The sequence below is a fragment of the Populus alba genome, chromosome 3, assembly GCF_005239225.2.
Source record: "Populus alba chromosome 3, ASM523922v2, whole genome shotgun sequence".
NCBI lineage: Eukaryota > Viridiplantae > Streptophyta > Magnoliopsida > Malpighiales > Salicaceae > Populus > Populus alba.
This window is the reverse complement of record NC_133286.1, coordinates 19,357,473-19,379,969: the sequence shown is the minus strand read 5'-3', so window position 1 is coordinate 19,379,969 and position 22,497 is coordinate 19,357,473. Positions and strand designations below refer to the sequence as shown.

The window sequence follows — 22,497 nt, the reverse complement described above, 5'->3', positions numbered from 1 at the left end:
GCTGGGCTTGGTCTTGGGCTTGGTCCTGGTCAGGTTAAGCTTTCAATTGGTTTTGGACCTAACCTAAACCCGGCCCATTATACCGCTGACAGCAGCCTAAACCTGAATACAGAGAGAGAGAGAGAGAGAGATTGAAGGATCAGTTAAGCGCATGGAAATTATTTTGCTGGTGTAATTTTCGATTCTTGGTTTTTCAATAGCATCATCAGGTAATTAATAAATTAATCAATTGTTTTGATTGATCGTTTAATGCAAGTCTTATTTTCCTTTTTGGTTTAAAGTTTCGATTATTATTATTTTTAAATATTTGTAAGAATAATCATTCACGTCTTCAATTAATCGCTCATTATGTGTTGTCTGATTTCGATTCTTTGAGTTTTTTTATTTCGATGAAAAAATTCGTTTTTTTTTTGAAGAATTTTTTCAATTGTCGTTCGAGACACACACACATATATTAAATTAACCTTATTTTTCTTTTTGGATTGATGATTTATTTTTCTTATATTGGAAATTTTTGTATGTAGTTTTTCAATTGAATTAGTTCTTTATGTAGTTTTGATTATAAATATATTTTTTTAATTAATTTATACATAGATTTTGGTGTCAATAATTTTAGCTGGGTATTTGTTATTTAGTGAATTGAATATGAAAGTTTGAATCTTTTATCATTATAGCTATAGTTTCCTTCAGGTCATTCTTTTCTACTTTTGAGTAATTTCCTTGTTTACTGCTATATTATACTTTTTATGCTTTGATGATTGCATCTCATTATGTGCTAATTTGGGAATTTTAAATTCTAAACCCTAAAATATGAAAGCTCGTATGTTTGGCAAGTCTACCTGTAACCTGCTAGCTTCTGTTTTGCGTCTGCTGGATTCTGCAGCTTATCACTCATTAGTTTACCCCTACATGTCAGGATATTTTATGCTTTCTGTGACTTTCTAGTCATTTAATTGTTGAATTTCTTTTTTTAGGTATTTTGAAGTGCATTTGTCTATGTTCTTTTGTTGCTTCAGTATTTGGGTGATGAAAAAGCTGATTGTAACTGGAAATTGCTCTTTGATGAATTAATATTGACAGACTGGATTGCTTGCATTTTTTTTGTTGTCTCTTTTAGGTAATAGAGTATGGAAGATATGAATTCTGATCAGGTATTTGAAATACCTGACACTCCTGAGAGAGCTGCTGCAAGGAGTATAAATGGTGCACAATTCAGAAAAGAAAGTATTTCGTCAGTTCCTGGTCGTCTAAGAAAGTCTGGCTTTGTGGATGAAAAGAGTTTTAATCCGCCGCGGACAAGCAGGGGTAGGATTCTTAGTGAAAATGGGCTCAATAGAAGACTTCATTTGCATCCTCAAAAGAGTCCCATTAATGTTGATGAATATGATTCTCCAAGTAATTCTGCTTTGGATTCTCAACCCCGCCAGAATGCGCCTTTATTTAGAAGGCCGGCAATAGTTAATAACTCCAGGCCTGAGAATAGGCATTCTAAAGGAGCACAGTATATGGAAAAATCAAAAGCTGGCCGTGCTACAAATTCCTCTAAAAAACCATTTTGCATGGAAGGTGATGATCTTTTTGATTTAACTGAGATGAGTGAGCCTGACAGATTACTCGACATTGTTTTTCCTCACAGTGCATCAAAAGATCTCCAAGCTAAAGAGACAAGAGAAGGTCAATTATCATCTAATGGTGGCTCTTCTGTACAGCTGGCTCCTCTTCCTTCAAGAATATCTGGCAGCACCTCTAAGGGAAAGGAAAAAATAGATGTGAATACATGTAATGGTTCTGGTTCAGCTTCAAATATTGTGAAAGAGATTGATCGTGCTAGTGGTCATCAACACAAAACCGAAAAGCAGCTTCCTGCTTGTCATCTATCTGTTACCTCACCAATAGTTGGTGGGAAAAAGAGATTAGTGCGAAATGGATGTATTTCTCCACATAATATAGCCACTAGAGCCCAAAAATTAGCTGAAAGTTCCCAGGATGGCTCCCCAGTTGACGAAAGAAATCATGCCAGGAACAAGTTGTCTGATGGTCCACCTAACACAGATCTTAGGGAAATAGTTGCTGAAGACAATGATTGTTATAGAGCTAAAGGAAAAAAGGCAATAGTCCATCCTTCTGCATCAAAGGAGCATGATGCCAACATGACCAGGTAATTTCATCTATCTTGCACACAGTTCTGGTTGGATCGCCTTCATTCCCACTTCATGCAAAAATGCTGAAGGATGGAATTTTCCCTAAACTCTCCCTCCCAGGATTTGATGGAATCATAATTGAGCTCTACCTTCACATAAGTGCTGGAGAATTATCTGCTTGTTGAGTTTCTATTTTCGGTTTCTTTTCCATTTTTCTGTTCAAACTCTTCAGTTTAATCCTTCCATCTTCTTGTATAATTAATTAAGTTGGACAATGATTCCTCTCCTGTTGGTTTCTTATGGGTACTCTATCTCTCATGCCTGACAGCATATTATGTGTATGCAGAAGTTCTGCGACTAATAATGAAGCATCCTGTGAATCCAGGGATGGCCGTAGAGATGCATTATTTGGTGGCTGGAGAAGTACACACAAAAGATCGAAGACACAAGATCAGCCACTGTCTTATATGGAACAGGGTATTTTGGGAAGAGATGATCATGCCAGATGCTCTACAAATGAACAACATGATGGCAGATTAGTGGAAAGAGATAGTATCAGTGGTGGAAAACTACATCATGTTGGGAATCTAGTTGCTGCGCATGGATTAACTTCAAGAAAACAAGGTGAATGCTCTACAATGGTTCCTGATGACACAGAAGTTTTGTTTCTTGGTTCATCTCGGGAATCATCTAGCTCAAGGTCATCTAGAGTCCACAATCATCAACATGATGGCAATCTAGAACCAATTTATGAAATTGATGAGTTGTTGACTGAAGTGAGAAACAATGATCGTCAATTAATAGGTTCCAGAAGTAATGAGGACTCAGATGTTACGGCAAGGCAAGTGGAAGCTGATGAGATGTTGGCTCGGGAACTGCAAGAACGATTATATCATGAGGAACCAATATTTGGAGGTGGCGAGGTTTGTTCTCTTCAATTGTATTCCCACTCTCCCTCCTTGACGTCACCTAATTAGTTAGAGACTCTATTTGTCAGCTTTTCATGTTTATTGACAACAGATTGATGAAAATATAGCATGGGTCCTGCAGCAGGAGGAAGATGCACTCCCTGCTACATCTGGTCACAATCATCCTGTTCCACATCTTGTAAGTGCGCTGCTTTAATTTCAGTGGGTTGCTGAGCATGAAAGCTCTAGTAAATGCTTATCAATGACGGTATCTACGATTTGTTTTTGATAACAATGATAGTATCTCATAATTATCTATGACAATAATTTGCACGTCACTCATAGTTTATTTTTTAAGAGAATAAGAAAAGCTATTGAAGGGTTATTCTTATTCAAACAAATTTAGGGACCTAGGACCAGCTTTATTTTTAAAATATCAAGGAATAGTTCTGCAGCTTCCATTTTAATTCCTCCATTATGTTATTTTTAGTTTCTTTTATGAGTGGCTGGGTTGGGAAAGTGTGATATTTCTTTTATTAATATCTTTTATGTTTGTGATGGTGGGAGTCCCTAGATTTTATTTTTGGTGTTCTTATAACTATTCGTAGTCTCTCTCACTCACACATGCACACATGATGTTTTCATTGACTTGAAAAAAGAAACAAGATGTTTTGATGATCATATTTCTGATCCAAAGGAAATAAATAGAAGGCAAATTGAGATTATATTTTCCTTGGAGTTGTATAATTAGGCGGGTTTTGAACTTAAATGACTTCTCATAATGTCAATATTGAACTTACTCTGACTTGCTAATTCTTCCCTCATTTTATTACAAAATCACAAGGATAGAAGTCAAGGCAATCTCTTGGGCCTTGATTCCAATGAAGTTATTTTTGTGATCTACCTCACTACAAGAGAGTGGAGCATAGCCAGAATGTAGAAACATAGTGTATGATCGTACATGCATGTATCATGTTACCTCTATTCTTCTGCTCGGGGTCTATTCTATTATTAAAAACCGGTACATGCATGTGCACATATGGGTTTTAACTCTTACTTCACTGTTAGTTGGGTAAAATTGAACTTCAAAGTTCAATCCCTTGGCGTGCAGAATCAGAAGATGATTAGCAAACTTAGGCAACCATGAAAGTTGGACTGGAATGATTATGAGTGGCTGGGTTGGGAAAGTGTGATATTTCTTTTATTAATATCTTTTATGTTTGTGATGGTGGGAGTCCCTAGATTTTATTTTTGGTGTTCTTATAACTATTCGTAGTCTCTCTCACTCACACATGCACACATGATGTTTTCATTGACTTGAAAAAAGAAACAAGATGTTTTGATGATCATATTTCTGATCCAAAGGAAATAAATAGAAGGCAAATTGAGATTATATTTTCCTTGGAGTTGTATAATTAGGCGGGTTTTGAACTTAAATGACTTCTCATAATGTCAATATTGAACTTACTCTGACTTGCTAATTCTTCCCTCATTTTATTACAAAATCACAAGGATAGAAGTCAAGGCAATCTCTTGGGCCTTGATTCCAATGAAGTTATTTTTGTGATCTACCTCACTACAAGAGAGTGGAGCATAGCCAGAATGTAGAAACATAGTGTATGATCGTACATGCATGTCTCATGTTACCTCTATTCTTCTGCTCGGGGTCTATTCTATTATTAAAAACCGGTACATGCATGTGCACATATGGGTTTTAACTCTTACTTCACTGTTAGTTGGGTAAAATTGAACTTCAAAGTTCAATCCCTTGGCATGCAGAATCAGAAGATGATTAGCAAACTTAGGCAACCATGAAAGTTGGACTGGAATGATTAAGAAGTTCAAGCTCGTATTTGGATGAAAAAGAAATGCATAATATGTAAGGATTCTAGCTTATATTTTAGGGTAGTGGGGAATTGCAATTAAACAAGAAAAAGAAAATACTGATTCTCTGTTAACTGTAAGGTCTGACTACCAGGTTGGATGGTTCAAGGCACACATCTTTCTCCCTTCAATTATGATCTTAAAATCAACTATGTTCTCTCTATTTAAGGTGGAATGCCTTAACCGGGCTGAACCTTGGAGGAGTGAGTGTTACTATGTAGTAAACCGATGAAGGCCTGAGTTGGGTTATATTGTCTTAATAAATAGCATTAAAGTTTGCTAACTTCAGCATGTTTTAAATCAAACAGTCCTCATGCAATTTGAAGCATATGCCACCCCCTGAATGTCCTATTGCACATACTTATATCCACTAGTGTTTGCTTAATGTTGTTAATTAGGTGGTTGTGATGCTTTCTTTTGACTTCCCTTTTTTTCCAGTTAAGCTGTTTGGTCCTGCTTAGATTTATGCTATAAGTTGTCCATAACTTCACTTGTTTTTCACTTTGTGTAGAGAAACTCATCTGTAGCACATTCATCAAGACAGCGCTTGCCTCGGTCCTCTCAGAACCCTTCAAATAGGAGAGGAAACCAGGCTCAAGTTACTACTACCCGAGCATCGGGCTTGAGGAGTCGCTTGTCCAACCGGACTCCTGTAAGAATATCAAGAGAGAGGAACCCCTTTCCTGCAGTATTCCCTGGAGGGTTGAATTTCCAATTTCCTTCGGGAATGGATTTAGAGATGGTATGCTTTTCCCTTGTGTTTTGTCCTTCATTTTTTTCATCTTATTATTATCTGCGTTCTCTTCCGCAGTTTTTTACTTTGTATGCCACTACTGACAGAGCCTCTGTCTGAGGATGGGTTTGAGAGTCATGGCTGCCCCATGATGCCCTTATTGAATTATCTCCCTTTGCATCAGACACTCCTGCAAAAATCTTCCAGCTATACCACTGCATGCCACGGGCACCAAGCTTTGGTTGATGAGGATTGTGACCAACTATATGTTGTTTAGTCATCTGATTATACATCTTTATATGAAAGCCTGGAGGTCACCTGCATTTTAAGTTTCAGAAGAAATAACATAGGATAAACATACCTTAATTCAATTTCTCTACCTAGTACCAAAAGCCTTACCAGTGACATTTTTGAGAAAGCGCTAGCATAATCATAAGTCTTCTCAATATGCAATTTGAGCACCTCTCTCTTCCCGGCATCATTAATCATCTCATCTGTCACCAAGGCTTCATCGTGATCTGATGGCCTTGCTGTGAGAGCATGATTGACTGATTGACTGTTGCAGAAGCAAGAGAGCGTTGTTTTATGATTGACTGCAAGGGAAAAAATGGTGGGATGCCAGATGATTATTTTAGAGGAGAATGGGTGTTTATTAAAAAGGGTTTGGGAGCAAGAATCAGGATTTTGGGGGCTGAATTGATTGTTTAGTCTGGTGCAATTTAATTTAGTTAATTAGTGGTAAGCGAAGAATCTATCAAAAAGAGAGAGATAGAGAGAATATCATCTGGGCACTCATGGACCGCATACAAATCTTCGAAGCTTTAACCATATTCAATCACCTGCACTGATTAAGGAGTTATTACCGCATTAGTTTTGGATGAGAAAGTATCTCAAGTTAATATTTACTCCATGCAGTTCTTTTCTTTTGTCTGTTGTATAATCATATATCTTTCTTGTGGTTGTATGAGAAAAAGTAAGATGACTTTTTTCCTGCATAGCAAATTACATCTGGTTTGCTGTTCATGTAACTCCATGATTTGTAACTATTGTCATTGAGAAATCTTATCCTGTGAATGTTTGGCATGTGTAACATTGATTGCTTGCTTCTCAATGCAGAGACTTAATATATTGGAAAATTTAGAGGCTTCAATGACAGCTACTCGCATGCTTCATGTTCAGCGTGATTTTAATGAGTAAGATGTTTTTATGTTTGCCAAGTTGTGTTCTCTGCTCACTGATTTATTATACATGATTGTCTCGAGCATTTGGAAAGACAACTCTATGCCCTGTATTTTATACCTCTTCAACTTAAAAGAGTTAGCTGTTGTTGCTGGCAATAAACAGTACCACATGTATGCCTATAATTTGGTTGGATGAAAATGGTTTGATACTCACTTTTTTGAGCTGAAAAATTGTACCATTGGGAGACATAAGTTGAGAAAGTGTGTTGTTGAGATCTCTTTATATGTGGTTTCTGAATGCTTGAAAAATCAGACCGTAAAGATACTGATTTGAATCCTGTCCATCTTTTGAACTTATTGATGTGAGTGAGACTACAGCCATCATGTGATTCTACTATTTGCCTTTCAACCTGAAACCCAGTGAAAATTGCTTGTGGTGGCAGCAAATTTCATAGATGCCTTCAAGCAGATAATGTTAGTTGAATAGATTGTCAGTATAAGGGGTGATTCTTTTAAGTAGTCCTTAGGATTGATTTACTTGCTTCATTGCTAAATCTCTGTGTGAAATTATTAATTTGAGCTTCTCTTGTGTAACAGTCATCTCTTATAAGTGTTCTTTTCATAAATTCCTTGACTATTATTCAGAATTTCTTTTGCAATTTCTTTCACAATCAGAACATTTTGTTGCTTTGCTGCCTATGGGTGTATGTGTGTGTAGTAGCAGTTGCTTTATATACTTAAAGTAACTAAGTAGCATGGTTTAGAAAAGTAGTTACTTTGTGAAAAATAGTTTGGTGGTTAGGCAGGCAAGTTACACTATGTAGTAGTATGAAGCTTCATGGAAACTAATGGTTACTTTGGTGTGACTTCAACTGTTGAGATTATCATTCTCTTTTCTCTAACCTTTCTTGGTGGTTTTCACTTTTAAATCGTTGGCTGAATATGGAGTACATCTGACAAAGTTAGGATTTATAGATAACACACTCTACTGATTTGAACTATTTTGTTGAAGTTTCAGTGATGAATTAGGATTCCTGGGTTCAACTGTATATTTTGTGTGTGGATGGGTTTTAAGTGTTCGATGAAATGCCGCCATTCTATGTTAAACTTTTTATTTACAATGTAAAGAAGCTTTGGAATTCTGTGAATAGGTCGTGCGTGTCAAATTTGGGTTTCAGTCAATAATTTTGTCGTGTTTGAAACTTCAATCCCCTTCAACAGAACAAGTTTTTGAGAGTCAGTCCTCTAAAGTGCTGCCCCATTTATGACATTTTTCTCCTAAATTGTACTATCTGATAGTGATCTTGATCTTTATATCTGCTATTTTATTGTACTCTCTTTATTAATGTTTAATGGTGCATGCTATTTCTGAATCTTCTTTCCCTTGACTCCTCTGTGACAGCTTTTTGAGTAAAATGTTCATAGTGGGTATAGGCTTTAGATATATATTATGCTTCTTACTTTACTCTTTTTTTTCTCTGGCAGGAATGATTATGAAATGTTGTTGGCCCTTGATGAGAACAATTCTCAACATGGTGCATCTGCCAATCAAATTAACTGCTTGCCAGAGTCTGTGGTACAGGTATGTTGATCAGCATCCAAGCACGTATCCATGTCATGGATGCTTCAAGTCAAGAAAACATTTAGCTTGCACCATGTACTACTTTCTGCATGTTCATTTGCTCACCTTTTTTGTCTTCTGCTATGCATCATGCAGACTGATAACTTTGGAGAGACCTGTGCTGTCTGCCTTGAAGCCCCAACTATTGGAGAAAAAATACGTCATCTCCCTTGTTTACACAAATTTCACAAAGATGTATGAATCTCTATCTTTACAACTTAAGAAGCATTTTGTTGTATGTTTTATCATAAACCACAAGCATTTGATTGCTTTATTCATTCTGTTGGTGCAGTGTATTGATCCTTGGCTCAGCAGAAAAACATCATGCCCGATTTGCAAATCATCTATAACTTCTTGATTTTGCACTATTGAGTTTCGGTGCTTCAATTATGATGATGCCCCATTTGAGGTCGATATGCTATTGACCTTTAGGAAAGGTAATGATTATACATGTCTGTTATTGCTATTCTAACAGAAATTGGTGCACTTGAATTCTGGAGAAAACCTGTGCATTCTTTCTTTTATGATGCATTTTATATTGGATCGCATGTTGATATGTTGGGGAGTCATTGGAATTTTAATGTAGATGGTATTTTTAATATAGATGGTCTTCAGGAGGCTTCCTTCTGTTAATTTGAAATTGATTTGTGGCTACCAGTTGGGCTAGCTTGTAGACTGGGGTTGAACCAAACCAAACCCTTGTGATTTAGGGGTGGAGTCCTTGACCAAAATTTTTGACGAAGTTATCTCAAAGGGAAATAACATCCTGCACTCTTTAAGGAGTTTGAAAAGATAACCTGGAGCATCAATGGACAGACAGCCTTTTGTCCACTGGTCTATGAAATCCAAAGTTTTCATGCCCAATTTGATGATTGCTGTGAGGAGTAGGAGCAAATGTGATGCTCATGAACAGCCACGAGATGTATCGGAACATAAAAACTCGTAAAGATTCGACCTTCATTCTAACGCGTTTTAGATTCAACCTTCAAGTCCTCGAAGGGCTCGGTTAAGTGATGCCGAAGCTCAAGAAGTAGGGCTATCACAACAAATATGGGGCTCGTGGTAGAAGCCTTGAGGAAAATGGTTTAACTTGAGGTCATCCGTTCAAGTCTTGCTATTGACTTCTTATTGAGATTAGTTCAACTTGTGTGGATACCCTAAATTTCAACTTGCTGTAGGGCTTTTCTGGATTTGTAAATGAAGATACGCAATGTTCTTTGTCAAGTAGATGAGCAGTGCTTTCATCTGTGCACCCGTTTCTGTAAAAAAGAAAAGAATATGGTTTAATCTTCTGTGAGTAATTTAGGTTTAGATTTCTAGGGTTTAACGACTCCTATCTGTTTGACCCTCGTTTTTAGTACGTCTCTTTTAAATGCTGTTAACCATGGGCTGTTCGTTTTAAATTTTTGGTTTTTGTTCCCAGTTTTTTTATATCAAAATTTGAAAAACTCGTATGTTTTGACTTGTATATATATATATAATAGCATTAGGGTTCTCAACGTTATCGTCTCGAGTTCCAGTTCAAGGGTAAGGCTGCAGTCTCTTGAATGGTAGTCAGCATGTGGATGGTTTGCCAAAATCCGACCTGAGAATAACCTATGTTTTTGCATTTTTGTATTTCAAAAGCATATTTAAGTTTATTTTTTTCAAATTATTTTCTTTATGTTTTTATATTGTTTTAATATGTTGATGTTAAAAATAAATTTTAAAAAATAAAGCTAAAAACACTTTAAAAAGCTATAACAAACAAGTATCCTATAGGAACAAACCATCTGGCGAGCGCTTAGAAGTTGGCAGACATTGGCAGACAGATTAATCCCATTTGCAATCACAGTATTGCTAATAGAGCGTGTTTGGGAATATGATTAGTATTACTTTTCAAAGTATTTTTTACAATAATATTTTTTTATTTTTTAAAAATTATTTTTAAGATCAGCACATCAAAATGATTTGAAAACATCAAAAATATATTAATTTAAAGAGAAAAAAATTAATTTTTTTAAAAAACACTTTTCCACCACCAATCACCCTCTTAATCTGTTTACTGAGCTGTAAATAGAAAGAATTTATTGTCTTGTGTAGTTCTGCAATTGTTTCCAGATTGAAAGAATCGAAAGAATAGACTGAATTATGTCTACACCCAGAAGGGCTACATCCTGACCTTGAAATTTTGCATTTTGCCATTGCTCTTATATGGGATGGTGAACCTGTGTAGTGATCCAAGGCACCAGCGTTTGACACCGCTCCCATCATCATTCATCTCTGTGATTAACCCAAGAAACTTCGGAATGTACACTTGAATTCATAACAAAAGTAAAGACTAGCGAGTATGAGGAGTGGTTCATGGCATGAGAGTATAAAAATAGCAGCCATCTGCCTTTCTAGTTTTGTTTAAGCGACTATAGAACTATCTCATTACACTTTTATTATGAATAATATAGTGACCCTAAAATGCATTATCGAAGCTTCTGCAATATGCCACCATCGTACATCTATGCTGTATCCGGCATGTCTATCGTGAATCCTTGGATAAGAGGTTGTTGCTTTTGACTTTCCGACCATTGCAGAGCTCATCACAACCATCTCCCCTTTCAAAAACGGCAGCAGCTCCCATTCCTGTGCCTGCATTTAGTAACAACAGCTGATCATATAAGCATAAGTTCCAGCAACACTACACGCATAGAGATAGAGAGGGAGAGAGGAAGAATACCTATGCACATTGACACCACCCCGAAGCGACAATCCCTACCACGGCGCTTCATCTCATGCAGTAAAGTAGCCACACATCTGGCACCTGTAACAGTTAACAGGCAATCAATTAGTCTTGAATGATTAACAATTGATCCACCTCATTTCCGTGTGTAAATTGAAAATCATATATTGATATATAGATGCTCTTATCACAACGATCCATTAACAAGATCAGAACTTTTGATGCTCTATGCAACTCTTAAGCAGATTTACATGCAGCAAGAAACTGTTTCCACCGTGGATACAATGATACTGTGTTCCTGCAAAATTAGAACACCTAACTAGATGTGCATATTCCCTTCTTTCTCCCTAAAACAACATTGACTCCAATCTATTAGTTATTACCAGCCTGCCAGCTTATTAATAGTGCTTTTGAAGAATAGAAAGATGGTTAGAATAACTATCACCAGAAATTAGAGTGGAATTCATTTTAACTTCAATTATCCACAAGAAAGTACCTGTTGCACCCAGAGGATGTCCCATGGCCATTGCACCCCCATTGACATTGATCTTCTGTGAATCAAGCTCCAGCTTCTTACGGCAATAAACAAACTGGGAAGCAAATGCCTTGATGAGGAACAGCAAAATTTAGTTAGACCCTGATGCGGTGTTTGATTCTGAAATATAACTGTGAAGTATTCATTTTCTTTTTACCTCATTTATCTCAAAAAGATCAATATCCTCAAGATCTAGACCAGCAGCCTTCACTGCAGCCGGGATTGCAACAGCTGGGCCTACACCCATGATGGCAGGATCTACACCAACAGCAGTAAATGTCCTGCATGGCCAAAACAATTTTAAATGGAAAAATGAGGAGGAGAATCCATTACTTATTCTCATCATTAATTGTTGGGCATGAAAACTGACAAAGTAGATGGCAAGCGACATCTAAACATTTTTTTCTCAAGTAAGACAATGGGATATGCATTTGCAGAGGGCTATCTTCCTAAACTACATAACAAATGTGCTGCAGGGGAATTGCTGGAGCAAGAAATTATTGGCCCTGAATGAGGTTGTATACCTTGAACCCAAAAGCTCAAGACACCTTCTTTCAGTACTAAAAGTTCTGAACTAAAATAAAACGATCAAAGAATACAAAAGATCACATGCCAACAGGTATGTTGGACAGCATTTCCTCTATAAAATGATTATTGTAGGAAACATGAAGCCAATCCATCCAACAACCACATTCTCTGGTCAGCATGATGATGACAGTGCAACCTCCCCCCTCTCCAGTGAAGAAATGCAATCTGGTAGCTAACCCAACAAATTAGGAATGTTTCTAGACTTGGTGCTTTGATGTGTTAGATTTATAATCTTGTCGCCCACCACATCCATCTGCCACTACCTTTGGTTTATTGCACTTTATGATAGAGATAAACAATAAGTTTCTAGGACTTACATACCTGAATACACCAAGAATTGGTAGCCCTTTGCGCATAGCGACACTTCTTTTCATGAGCAACACAGCCCCAGCACCATCACTGACTTGGCTAGAATTCCCTGAAGAAGAACCACCACATGATCAAGTGGATCAAAACAAACTGAAAACAAATGAAAAAAAGAAAGCACACAAGATGCATACCAGCAGTGGTGGTCCCATCTTTCTTAAACAAGGGCTTTAATTTTCCCAGTTCTGTTAATGATGTGTTTGGGCGAATTCCATCATCAACAGAGATTACAATGGGCAGAACACCACCAGTTTTAGGGTCAACGATCTTCAAACAGAAAAATACCAACAAAAATCAGATAGTACATATTCAATTCTTAAGACAACAATGACCATAACATGCAAGCACATGAGATAAACAGGATCGATTATTTTCTCAAACCATTCAACTAAATATACCTTTGTAGGGACAGGGATGATTTCATCCTTGAATCTGCCAGAAGCAGTAGCAGCAGCAGCCTTTCTATGAGAATCAACCTAACAACAACAATTTGGCAATCTAATGAGAATCAACCTATCAACAACCATTTAAGAATATTAATACAACAAATCATATTGAAGCATACTGCATAGCAAATCAATTGCACTTACTGCAACCTGATCCTGCTCCTGCCTTGTCACACCGAAACAATGTGCCACATTCTCAGAAGTAACACCCATGGGCAGAAGGCAATCTTGAGCCTTCTGGAAATCCTCTACCTGCCATAATCAACATAACCTTTAGAATCCCATCCAGATCAATAAATAACAAAAAAAAGCTCACCAACAAACCTTCTGAAGCTAATTATATAAAGAGAAGTATAAAAATACCTTTGGATTCACATCTCCATCCCATGCCATTGGATTAATTGTCATGGATTCCAACCCAGCTCCAATTCCTATGATGAAATGATAAAAACCATGAAGCCTAATAATTAACAGAACATTGAAATACTACACTATAAAAGGCATTTCAGGGGATTTCTCTTACCAATTTCATAGAACCCTGCTTTGATAGAAGCAGCCACATCAGCAACTGCCTGAAGCCCAGACGAACATTGCCTGTTGACAGTCCTTATCGGCACAGTTTCTGGACCGAATTCAAAACCCGATCAAGTTAGCAATAAAGCAGTAATGCAACCAATGCCCCTCAAAAGATGCAATTCAAGAAACAAACCAGGGAAACCAGCATAGAATGCAGCCATCCTGCATTCACTTGCTCTTTGAGATCCTGGGGCCAACACCGAACCCACAACAATATCCCCAACTTCTCTTGGATCCACATTCGTCTTCTCTATCAATGCCTACACCAACCAATATCCACAACAACAAACACAATTCTTATTATCCAAAATGGAAAAATTATAATCAAAATCAAATAATGACCTAAACTAAAACCAAATTCAAAATTAAACCTTCAAAACAAACCTTCAAAACAGGTGCAAGTAAATCATCGGCATGGGTATCCTTGAAACCACCACGCTTCGATTTGCAAAGAGGAGTTCGATATGCTCTATATAACCAAAAATACAAATAAATTAAAATGCATAAGAAATCAAGCTCAAATCAGCAAGACCATCTCATTTCAACTACGAACTACTTACGCAACAATCACAACGTCATCTCCAAAAGCCGAAGTCCTTTGATTCGCTGCGCTATCTCCAGCTAAACAAGCAGATGCCTGAATTCACAAACAATCAAAATCCAATTATTAAAAATACTCCAGTTTATATCAATAAATTAATTTAGTCATGAAAATCCAACTTGTACTCAAAAAAAAAAAAACCTTAAAGTCAAATACAACAATATATCTCTCAACATATTGATAAAAACAATATAAAGCAACATATTTCATAACTTTCAAAATTTCAAATCGATCCTTCAGCTTTCATGATCTAAACTAAACCGGAAACAATCAAAATATCAGCTAAAATATCGACCAAACGATTAAACTTACAGAAAGAGTAGATTCAAAATTGTGAGGGGAGGGAGAAGGACGGAGGTGATCGAGAAGGACACGTTGCCTGTTGATGGCTTTCTCCATTTTCCCCTTCTTTTTCCGTCTAAAACGAAGATGAAGCTGATGCGTAAAAATCTCCTCTGGTGGATAGACAAAGGGGACCGGCTTTTTATATGTTTTTCTAGGTTGGCTCTTGGCAGTTGCAGATCCTGAGATACAGTGACAGCATGGGGGGGATTCCAAGATTTTGGATATGTACTGAGCCACTGTCCACTGGCACGTGTCTGTCAACTCTTCTTTATTTTCTTTGCTGTAGCAGGTTAGATTACAGGTAAGCCCATATAGTTTCGTGATTTTCCACTCTAGTACTTGTAGTTTAAGACTCCTGAATGTTAAGTCTCGAATTTGTGAGACTTTCTGATGTACCCCTTGACTGTTATGTGGTTAAGGAAACTAATTGCGTTTACGCTTTTAAGTCGTTTTCGGGTTTTTTCTATTATGAATTTTATGGAATATGAGGAGTTTAATATCACATAGGAAATACATTGACAGTTTAAAATTTGATTCGACAACATAATTGTTAGGTTATACGGAGATTCTTTTTTATTTTTTTAATTGATTGTTTTGCAAATACGGTGACTGTCCACTGTATTTATTATGTTTTTCTTTCCATCTCAGTTTTTTTTTTCTAATAAGCATTTTTAACTATTAAAATTTTATTCTTATATGTGGTTATTCAAAAGAAAACATATGCTGATTAAATTTATGTAGTGTAGCTAAAAATAGGCAACAACAAAAAATATATATATTATCCTGAGTAAAGTTGGATTAGCATGTGAAATTCATGATCTGGACATGAGATATGCCAATATTACATTTATATCGTATATCCTAGATCATGAAATCAGGATAATTCAATAAAAAAAATTAATAATAAATAAAAATAAAATTACAAAAAGACAAAGATAAATAAAAACTAAAATATTTAATAGCGCAACATGAGTCATTTACCTTATTATGTTTAATGAATTTATTTATTAAAATCAATTTTTAATAAAAGTTGATAAACAAATAAAAATTCATTTAATAAAATAAAAGGAAAAATTATCAAGGTTGCATATATTAAAAATATCATAACAAAATAAATAGTTTTTATTTTTAAAAATAAATTTAATTTATATTAAATATATTAAAAAAAAAAACATGAATGATTCATATTAACCTAATTAAAAATTATAGACACTCAATATAATTAGAAAAACAATAATAGTTGTTTAAAAGTAAAAAGGCTGATGGAGGGGTATTAATTAAAACACAAACTTAAAAAATAGTTAAAAAAAAAAGACATGAAAAAATATTAATTGAAAAAAAAATATCAGGACCAGGCGCTTGCTTATTTTATTTAAAAAAAAAAAGGGATGACAACTTGTTGACCACCCTATTTTCTTGGGAAAAATAGTTAGTCAACATGTTGTCTACCAACCCAGATTCCAGCCACAAAGTGTGATGGATGGAGAATTAAGCCAGCCAGTTTTTTACTCCAAAAATTGTTTTTCAAGCCATTTCAACCACACAACATCATACAAACACCTTTAGAATACCCAAAAACCAATCTATCAACCTAATAAACAATTTAAACCACAAAATCAAACCGAAAAAAATACTTCATCTTTGACTTAGTTCTGGTTTTTTAGGCTACAATGAAAATTAAAACAATCATTATAAGACTCCCCTCACTTAGTAGAACCCGTTGACATCAATTTTAACATGTTTGGTGGTCATAATTGTCACCAACAAAAAGCTCTCTCTCTTTGCTGAAATTTAGCAACTACTCTCTCTCCTTCCATGAAAAAAGAACCGAAAATAAGAAAAATAAAGTTTGCTACCAAAATATAATTTACCAAGATTAAAGGGACTGATCATTTAACAACAAAAAAAGATAAAGGATGAAAATATACTTTCCAAACAACTTGCAATACCGCCATTTATGTTATCCATGATTTTCACTTTGGTCCTCTATTTTGGAATTCAACCCTCCCCAAAAAAAATATACAAGTGGATGCTAATTTTGGCTTAAAATAGTTTAATTAAATAAAATAAAAGTTCAATGATAAAATTAAAAAAAAAAAAAAAAAAAAAAAAAAACATTGCTTCAATCCAAATGATATATTGAAAAAAAATAAAAGAAAGAACCCTTTTAGTTTATATTAATATTTATTCCAGGAAATCATATCGTGCTTTATTGAGAGGCATGGTATATGCAATTCAGAATTTCCTTGTCTTTTTCCTCCCTTTTCTTTTCCCCTGAACTCTCTCATCCCCTAAATAGAATTTTAGTTTGTTGCCTCTACAAAATTGTGCAACGTTGGTGTAAAGAGCACATCCAAAAATCTGCCCTTCTACAAGGTCCCTAGAGCACAATGTCCATAAATCTAAATTAAAAGAATCCAAAATAAAGGGCACAGACCTTCGACTTCAACTCAACAGAGATCCCTAGAGCTTCTGGCTGTCTAAGTTGTCCTGATTTTACAAGTACAGCACAACTAGTGCAACAACCTGCAAGCACGTAGCATTTTATCTTGAACAATTTTAACCAGAAAATAGCAAGAGCCATAGGCTGCAGGGTAAATACACAGGCAACCCTGTTTCCAGAAAAAATCATAAAAAAATTATCACCAGATTGCCTATCAGAAAGTGTAAAGTAAGTTTTTATATTGATTTGCTAGGGTTTAACACGCATGCAAGAGATCTAATAAAACTAGCACTTTCCTTTGTATAAACTTAAGTTCTAGGTTTAATTGACACTGAAAACGCCATTACTGCAGTGAGCTATAAGCTACTTAATACACCAAAACAAAGCTAGAAAGAGTTGGTAAATAAAAAAACAAACAGAGAGTGAAAGGGCAATTATTCGTTGGAGAAGATGATTACTGGATAAAAGGCGTGAATGCGCTTCTTTCCTTTTCTTTTCTCCCTCCCCATTCGATTTCATAATAAGCTAAAATCAAAGATCATACCAAGGGAGACAGTACATCATATCTGACCAGAAAAACTTTAAATGCCCAAATCTTATTTGACCATGAGTCTTTCAAATCGTTCCATGGCAAACTCATAACGATAAAATTTAAAACTTCATTAATCCTCTGGATTGAACCTTAGGACACACATTTATGCCAAATGGAAACAGGTCCAGAGGCGACAATAATTGGCCTCACTGCTATACGATGAAGCTTATTTGCCAGGAAGAAGAAGATACAAGGTACAGGCCCTCAAGTTTGAGAGCCTTTACTGGCTGGTCACCGTAAATGAATGCAGAAGCAGCTCATTAAAAAGAAAAAGAAAAAACACTTAAAGCAGCATGCAGTCACATGAAAACATTCCTGATAATAGACAGGCACAGTTTAATTGTTAAATTATTGGAACATAGCCATCTGGTTTTAGTGAAGTAATAACTCTGTCCTCTAAAATCTACTTTCCTATATGTATACACAGTGTGGGTGTGACAAAAACATCAAAAAGTCGAGCAATTCTATACAATAGTGTGATATCAGAGAACAATATTACCGTGCCTGCAAGCAAATGGAAGCGTGATGTTCTGTGATTCCGCTTTGTGCAATATATACTGGTTCTGCAATCTGCATTCCCACCCAAAGCACAAACAAAATAGCATTTAATCTCCTGCTTCTATTATAACAGCAATTCGATTCACTTGCAAGCTATCTATAGTAGTAGTGTTCTTTTTTCCCGGGAAACAAACAGAGTCTAAATTCCGTACCTCTGGAACAGGAACTGGTGAACGACTCCTCGTTGCCGATAATGAACAGTGACTTTATGAGGTGGAATCGACGGAGAGTTGCCCGTTCGATCGTTCACTCCTACTGAAGTTTGTAGCTCCGATGTCCTTTTAGCACAGCGGCATTTAAGAGAACTGGAGTTTGTAGATGTAATTTGCCGGTGAAATGAGGTGAAGGAGTGGCAAGAAATGAGAAGGTCCATGGATTCCTTTACTTCTCCTCTCCTCTCCTCTTCGTCCTACTTGCGTTTATGTAGGAATCATTGCGTGTCACACTTTTTTTATATATATTATTATTAATGTAATTATTCAGATCATTTTGTATGAATTAATTTCATAAATTTTAAAAATAATCATATAAATTTTTAATAATTTTAAAATTTATAAAATTGAAACCAATAATTTTTAAAAACTTAATCTAAAATCTAACTAATTAATGCTACTAACATTTAAAATTATGTCATATTACTTTTTTACTTGCACTTATTATGTACTTCTTTTTTTTTTATCAAAAAAATATTTATTAAAACTTCCTATCTTTTAAACGTTAATCAACCCGACTTTTTTCATTCATTAATTTATACTTATTAATAAAATAAGTTTAAAATATTATAGATTATTTATAAAATATCTTTCTAATTTCTAGATCTTCTTCTTTCTGTTGCATGCATCATTTTTTTTTAACTAAGATCACAATTGAAATTATGATTCAATAACGTTTTTAAAAAAATATATATTTATTTTTATTTTTATTTTTGAATTATTTTGATATGTTGATGTTAAAAATAAATTTTAAAAAATAAAAAATATATATTATTTTAATATATTTTTAAATAAAAAATATTTTAAAAGTAATTTATACCATACTTTAAAACAAACTCGCTCTCCATTATAGACACAGATTTTAAAGCGTAGGCATTTTTTTAAGAGAAAAAACATGTGAAATCATAACTTAGACAAGGGAAGTTAGGTTGTAGTTGGCATAGAGCATGGAGATACAAAAATGTCAAGTTATTTTTTTATTTTTGTCTGTGTTGCAACTTTACAAAGTTTGTCCGTTTTAGTCCCTGTGTATTAAGGGATGAGAGAGAAAGTTTGATTTTTTTATATTATTTTCATAGTTATTTAAGGTTTTCTTTTTTTTCTTTTCAAATCAGGAAAATTAGATCGGCTTAGTACTAATTTAAAAATTATAATTTATTTCCAGAACAATTTTATGATTATCTCTAGTTCTTTTCGTGCTGAAACCGACACCAGGATGGCAAGCTTAATTTTTTGCGTTCCCGTTAGGTTCGGATTTTAACAGTTAGGATCCATAGGCCCATTACCATATTTCGGGCCGTCATGACTCAAAGTAGCTAAGCCCAAGCCCATGTAATTAACCTCGGAAACCGTTTTTCATCTCTTACGTAGGGGTTTGCCTCATTGGCTATATTCCCATCGTTTTTATTTCCTTCCTTTTTTAACGGTGAGGTGAGTCTACTGTGTCTATTTTTTTCTTGCGTTGTTGGCACGATGCTTGCACCATCATTGAGTGGTGGGAAGTCCAATTTAAAGAAAAATAAAATAAAATGAAAGGGTGATTTACTGTGCTCCTGGATATTCAAATCATTATTAAACATAAGTATAATTATTATTTTGTTATTTAAAAAAAAATAAATGTTCCTAGGATAATTCGGTATTTTTACAATATTCACTGGTCATTACCAAATTGATTTGGTATTGATTTGTTTTTTCTACTTTTTTTAATAGTAATAAAATAATTAAATCATCCTCAAAGGAAAAGTTTTTAAGAGTAGTATCTAAAATTTTTTAGATCTTTTGTTTTTTATACCACAATAAAAATTACTTAATTACTCTTAAAAACACAAATTCTTTTTTTTTTGTACAGATCACACCGTTTTTTTTTTGTACTTGTTAGGATATATAGTGGTCAATTAATTTAATCTAATATAATGGTCAATTTTTTTATTTTCATTTCAAATATTTTATCAAGTTTAAGAAAAAACAATACCCACACTTTTTTTATACAAAAATTGGTTTTTGTTTTTATACAATAATTAGTTTTTGATCCGGCCCTCAATAAAACACAAGCACGATACCTAGTATAACATCAAGCTAGGCAAGTAAATTAATCGATTTATTCAAAAAACTTGTAGAAATCGACTGGAAATTAATTTAGTTGAATGACTTTCTAAGGTTTTGGATATTTTTTATTAGAAGATTTTTTCAAAAAAACTTGATTTGGTTTCAAAATTCAAAAAAAATATTAAACTAAACTAAACCAAATCAAATAAAATAAATTAAAGGTTTGTTAAATCAAAACTTGTTAAAATAGCCTAACTAAAAAGCATGTGAATTAAACTGTAATTATTTTATTCTAAAAAAATGTAAAAAAGAAACTAAATCAAATCGATAAGGTCATGTCAATTATTCTGTTTGATTCAATTCAGTGTTTTTTAAATAAATTTCGATTTAAATTTTTTATCCCAACCAAACCGTTTAAATCATTATTCACCATACAAATCATCAAACCCGGGAGCATATAGGCAGTTAACTATCTATATCCACGTGCCCAAACGGAGCACACGGCGTAGCCAGGGGACCACAACACTCCCTAGGTTTTATATTTTTTAATTTTAGCCATAAAAATCTTAAGATTCTTGCACCTTTAAATTTTAACTAGGTTTATTTTATAGAAAAAATATGCATTTTGCCCCCACCAAAAAATCCTAAGTAGTTTCACAATCTAGCTTGAGGCTTGCCTTGGTTAGCAAACAATGGTGTTCAAATAATGTAAATACTTGTGTAACGAAAGGAATTAGATTTTAAGTTTTTTTCGTGTTTTAAAAATATTTTTTATGTTTTTAAATTGTTTGGATGTGTTAATCTTAAAAATTAAAAAATATTATTTTAATATATTTTTAAATAAAAAATACTTTGAAAAACAACCACTACTATAACACCAAATAAAATTAAAGTGTGCTTGTTTTTACGTTTAATTTTTTTAATTAATTATTTTCTATTTTAAAACCGTTTTGACATATTAATATTAAAAATATATTATTTTAATATATTTTTAAATAAAAATTATTTAAAAAAAAAAAACAATACTATAATCCCAAAAACCAACTTAATCTATCTGTTAAACTCAGATTCGTGACAAAATCTGCACAAAACAGCCACGATCCAAGAGGTGAAATTGCATGTTACGCGCAACCACCAGAAAGAAGGAAAGAAAGAAAGAAAGAAGACGAGGAGTGAAAACTGCAGATTCCAACGTATAATAAAATCAAGAAAAATAATTAATTAACATTATCCCAATTGAATGAGGCGTGGCAATTTGTTTTGATATGGCCTCGTGCACATCCTTGTATGCACATTGCGCTTCATGTGGGTTATGGAGGCTGAGTTGGACACCTGTCTTTACACACGTGATTCTCGAACGTGTAGCAATAGAAGGTCAACAGATAGCACCCTGCCCACCTGAAAGCAGCGATCGATTGTTAATATTGCACGTACAAAAATGAGGTCAAAGTGTGAGATCACCGGGAACAGGGAATACCAGAGGTGGGGTTTGGGTTTTCGGTTTTGGAATCACAATTTATTAAAATAAGAGTTGACATTTCCCATAAAAATAAAATTGTGCAGCAATTAAAATAAAAAAAAAATGTAGGAAGTGATGTTGAATGAAAGTTCATGCATGTATGATCTGAACCAACTAGCATTTATTATTTTATTTTTAAAACGCATAATTGTACTTTATAAGAGTAAGTTTTTTCTTTAGACATGCGAGGCAACAACATCATTTGTCATGTGAAAAACATGTAAAATATTTTTAATCAAAACATAATATCATTTTATTTAAAAAAAATTATTTTAAACAATATAATTTTTTTAAAAAATAAAAAATATATTTTTAAATTTGATTCAGCTATCTAAAAACTCATGTCCTTAACAAGATCAAATCCATATTAAGACTAATGACTATAATTTTTAATGTTTTTTAATAAAATGAAGTGAGTTTTTATGTATAATTGTTAAAATTATAAAATTAGAATAAAAACCTGAGAATTAGTAAAATTAAAGTAAAATC

General features: G+C 34.3%; 2 protein-coding genes across 6 annotated transcripts; one reads left to right on the top strand and one right to left on the bottom strand.

Moving 5' to 3' along the window:
• The first annotated feature begins 60 nt into the window (after positions 1 to 60).
• Positions 61 to 9,108, top strand: LOC118054541 (uncharacterized). Of its 5 annotated transcripts, XM_073408121.1 has the most exons (10): positions 61 to 209; positions 1,118 to 2,158; positions 2,488 to 2,765; positions 2,946 to 3,064; positions 3,162 to 3,248; positions 5,445 to 5,675; positions 6,783 to 6,859; positions 8,333 to 8,429; positions 8,565 to 8,663; positions 8,761 to 9,108. In XM_073408121.1, exons 2-10 carry the CDS (start codon positions 1,128 to 1,130, stop codon positions 8,824 to 8,826), a joined length of 2,085 nt encoding a protein of 694 aa, XP_073264222.1. In that variant the 5' UTR covers positions 61 to 209; positions 1,118 to 1,127; the 3' UTR covers positions 8,827 to 9,108. The 5 variants fall into 5 exon arrangements, with proteins under 5 accessions (XP_073264222.1, XP_034922070.1, XP_034922069.1 ...); XM_035066179.2 differs by having other exon boundaries at positions 2,527 to 3,064; XM_035066178.2 differs by having other exon boundaries at positions 2,488 to 3,064.
• Positions 9,109 to 10,736: 1,628 nt separating this feature from the next.
• LOC118054539 (3-ketoacyl-CoA thiolase 2, peroxisomal-like) lies at positions 10,737 to 14,857 on the bottom strand. The gene is made up of 14 exons (XM_035066176.2): positions 14,606 to 14,857; positions 14,253 to 14,329; positions 14,077 to 14,161; positions 13,826 to 13,952; positions 13,640 to 13,738; positions 13,480 to 13,547; positions 13,261 to 13,368; positions 13,069 to 13,146; positions 12,805 to 12,937; positions 12,626 to 12,722; positions 11,874 to 11,997; positions 11,678 to 11,786; positions 11,179 to 11,262; positions 10,737 to 11,090 (listed from the first exon to the last, which is right to left on the bottom strand). The coding sequence occupies exons 1-14, from the start codon at positions 14,690 to 14,692 to the stop codon at positions 10,981 to 10,983; spliced, it is 1,386 nt and encodes a 461-aa protein (XP_034922067.1). The 5' UTR covers positions 14,693 to 14,857; the 3' UTR covers positions 10,737 to 10,980.
• Positions 14,858 to 22,497: the final 7,640 nt, after the last annotated feature.

What these genes read in the sequence shown, in the direction of transcription:
- LOC118054541 (XM_035066178.2), top strand. Translation starts at nt 1,128, where the DNA reads ATGGAAGATATGAATTCTGATCAGGTATTTGAAATACCTGACACTCCT. An exon ending in GTTCAGCGTGATTTTAATGA is followed by an intron (nt 6,860 to 8,332) that starts GTAAGATGTTTT and finishes TTTCTCTGGCAG; the next exon opens with GAATGATTATGAAATGTTGT. An exon ending in TGCCAGAGTCTGTGGTACAG is followed by an intron (nt 8,430 to 8,564) that starts GTATGTTGATCA and finishes TGCATCATGCAG; the next exon opens with ACTGATAACTTTGGAGAGAC.
- LOC118054539 (XM_035066176.2), bottom strand. Translation starts at nt 14,692, where the DNA reads ATGGAGAAAGCCATCAACAGGCAACGTGTCCTTCTCGATCACCTCCGT. An exon ending in ATGGAGATGTGAATCCAAAG is followed by an intron (nt 13,369 to 13,479) that starts GTATTTTTATAC and finishes TGATTATGGCAG; the next exon opens with GTAGAGGATTTCCAGAAGGC. An exon ending in GGTGGTGTCAATGTGCATAG is followed by an intron (nt 11,091 to 11,178) that starts GTATTCTTCCTC and finishes TACTAAATGCAG; the next exon opens with GCACAGGAATGGGAGCTGCT.